General features: G+C 43.6%; 1 protein-coding gene across 1 annotated transcript in view; it reads left to right on the top strand.

Moving 5' to 3' along the window:
* USP4 (ubiquitin specific peptidase 4) overlaps nt 1-3008 on the top strand; it is an 83953-nt gene that overhangs the window by 60291 nt on the left and 20654 nt on the right. The window contains exon 14 of the mRNA XM_023519518.1: nt 504-592. Coding sequence (XP_023375286.1) covers nt 504-592 — 89 coding nt within the window. The remainder of the gene's footprint in view (nt 1-503; nt 593-3008) is intronic.

Below are 3008 nucleotides of genomic sequence, written 5' to 3'. Positions count from 1 at the left end.
GCTATTTTTTTTTTTTTGGTTGCAGCCGTCATTGTTGTTTGGTGGGCCGGGCTGGATTTGAACCTGCCGGCTCAGATGTATGTGGCAGGTGCCTTAGCTACTTGAGTCACAGGCGCTGAGCAGCCCATCTATTTTTTGTTGCAGTTGTCATTGCTGTTTAGCTGGCTTGGACTGGTTTCCAACCTGCCAATCTTGGTGTATGTGGCTGGCGCCGTAATCACTGTGCTCCGGGCACCAAGCCTGAGAGATACTTTTTAAAATGGTGCCACCTGACATTCATGAAAGACTTGAAATAGACTTTCTCAGTGTCTTCATTGGCTTGATACATTAGACATCTCATCTCTTAGGTTCTACTACATTATATGATTTTGAAGTTCTTATTTACATAATTGCTTTGTAAATAACTAAATATATAAATTATTTACTTTTAAGCTATGTAGTGGAGAAAATAGGTAAATGTTACAACTAACAATTTTTTTTCCTTTTCTCTCTCTCCTTTTAAGCCGGTATATGAAACAGCCTTTGCCTGATGAGTCTGGTGGCTCACCCTTGGAACCAGGGGCCTATAATGGCTCCAGGGGTAGTTGTGAAGGTGAGCATACCACACTGTGGAGCTGTAGGGCTGTGAGGCTGTGACTGACCAGATCGCTCCTAATAACTGTCTTCTTCTGAAGGTATTAGATACATGGGAGAGGGAAACTCTGAGGCTGGATTAGGGGCTCTACCTATAGCAGCAGACTCTGGAGCCAGGTATGCATCACTCTGTTCTGCCAGTTCCCATTATCCAACTTTGGCACTCTCAATAGAGTGCTGTGGCGTCACAGGTCACAACAATCTCTGACTCTCTTGGACTTAAGCAATTCTTTTGCCTCAGCCTCCCAAGTAGCTGGGAGTACAGGTGCCTGCCATAGTGCCCGGCTATTTTTTTGTTGTAGTTGCCATTGTTGTTTGGCAGGCCAGGGCTGGATTCAAACCTGCCAGCCCTGGTGTATGTGGCTGGCGCCCTAACAACTGAGCTACAGGTGCCGAGCAGCGAGACTGGTCTTGAACTCCTGAGCTCAAAGGAAGGATCCCCCCTTCTTGGCCTCCCAGAGTGCTAGGATTACAGGCGTGAGCTATCATGCCCAGCCTGTATTCAGATTTTTATTCTTGCCAAGAATGCTGTGTTCTCCCACAGGGATGGACAGGAATGTACTTTGTGTATTGATAACACAAGCAGAGGGGTTGCAGTAGTAATGATCATCTCTGAGCAGATCCTGGGTGACTTGTGGTGTTCCAGAGCTAAGGCACTCTGATCTCCAGCTCAGGATGTGGGGAGGACTTTAACAAGTCACTTCTTCCCTGTGAACCTTAGTTTACCCATCTGCAGAATGATACCTGTTTTGCAGAGTTGAGATTGCAATTTAATGAAACCATGTAGTTAATGTACCTGGCACATAATAGGTGCTCCATCGGGGCTTTCCATTTGGATTCTCTCCCTCCGCTGCCAGAAGTCCTGCTCCCACTCTTTTGCTTCCCCCTCTTTTGCTTATCATGCTTATTAATCTTTCTCCTGGACAATAAACTCTGTACTGTCACTTAAAAAAAAAAATAGAGGTGGCACCTGTGACTCAAAGGAGTAGGGTGACAGCCCCATATACCGGAGTTAGCGGGTTCAAACCTAGCCCTGGGCAAAAACTGCAAAAAAAAAAAAAAAGAAAAGTGCTCTATCAATGAGAATACCTTATATTTGCTGCTGTTATAGCTGGCCCTGCTTATTAAACACTCCACACTCCATTGTTAGTTTCTGTTCAGAAAGAATGACAGTCTTCTTTTTAATGCTACAAGTGAGTCTTGGTGTGTAGACTTCAGACCCTGTTTAACCGCAAATTACTACTGCCATGGCCCTTGTTAGGCCTATTACTGCTGACCTTCATCTTTGCTTCTGTGAGGTTTCTTGAATAGCTATTTCTAGTGGACCTTGCTATTTTTTAATCATCCTATAATACACACTTCATGGCATTTCGTTCTGACTGCATTGACCGTATGTTCCTGAGGTTTGCAGGTAATTGGCAGCCAGTGGCATGCCCACGGAGTAAGTTCTTGTAGTATCAGGATGTTGCTCATTCCCTGACTGGGGTTGAGGTAGTTGGTTCTCTCCTTCCCTGAGATGCAGTGGGCAGGACAGGGATTTCCTTGCCAGTATAGGAATGGGACAGGCTTGGCTGGCAATAATGGGGCATTGCCATTGCCTCAGGAATTAAGTAAGTTGGGAAAGGAGCTTCTGCCAAAGCTAAGACTTGCTGGAGTTCTTAAATAGCACATGTTTCTTTCCTCAGAGTTTATATTTTCACTGATACTTCCCAAAGCATATAAACTTTGTATTTTAAATCTGTTCTTCCCTTAATATTTTAATTGCCTTTTAGAGCAGTCTCCATCTTTATTTATTATTATTTTTTTTTGAGACAGAGTCTCACTATGTTATCCTTGGTAGAATACTGTGACATCACAGATCACAGCAACCTCTTAATTCTTGGGCTTAAGCAATTCTCTTGCCTCAGCCTCCCAAGTAGCTAGGACTATAGGTACCTGCCACAATGCCTGGCTGTTTTTTTTATTGTTGCAGTTGTCACTGTTGTTTAGTTGGCCCCAGCCAGGTTTGAACCCCGTACCCTCAGTGCATGTGGCCATCGCCATAACCACTGTGCTATGGGCGCCGAGCCTCCATCTTTATTGAAATACTTTATCTGATACATTTCCTTTTAGACCTGGCATCCCCTCATGGAGCGCTGGGACCAAAGATGGTATTTGTACCTAAGAGATATTCAGTAAATACTAGTTAAAGGAATATTCAGCATGTGTTTTTTTCTGGAGGAACAGAATACTTTTATTAATATTTTTATTCATTATAACATTTGAAAATTTATTTATTTTTGAGATAGTCTTAAGCTGTTGCCCTGGCTAGAGTGCTATGATGTCATAGCTCCGATTCCCGGACTCAAGCAATCCTCTTGCCTCAGTTTTTTTTT

This window comes from Otolemur garnettii, unplaced genomic scaffold, assembly GCF_000181295.1.
Source record: "Otolemur garnettii isolate 467f Iridium unplaced genomic scaffold, OtoGar3 scaffold00179, whole genome shotgun sequence".
In the NCBI taxonomy this organism is placed as follows: Eukaryota; Metazoa; Chordata; class Mammalia; order Primates; family Galagidae; genus Otolemur; species Otolemur garnettii.
This window is presented reverse-complemented; position numbering and strand designations above follow the sequence as displayed.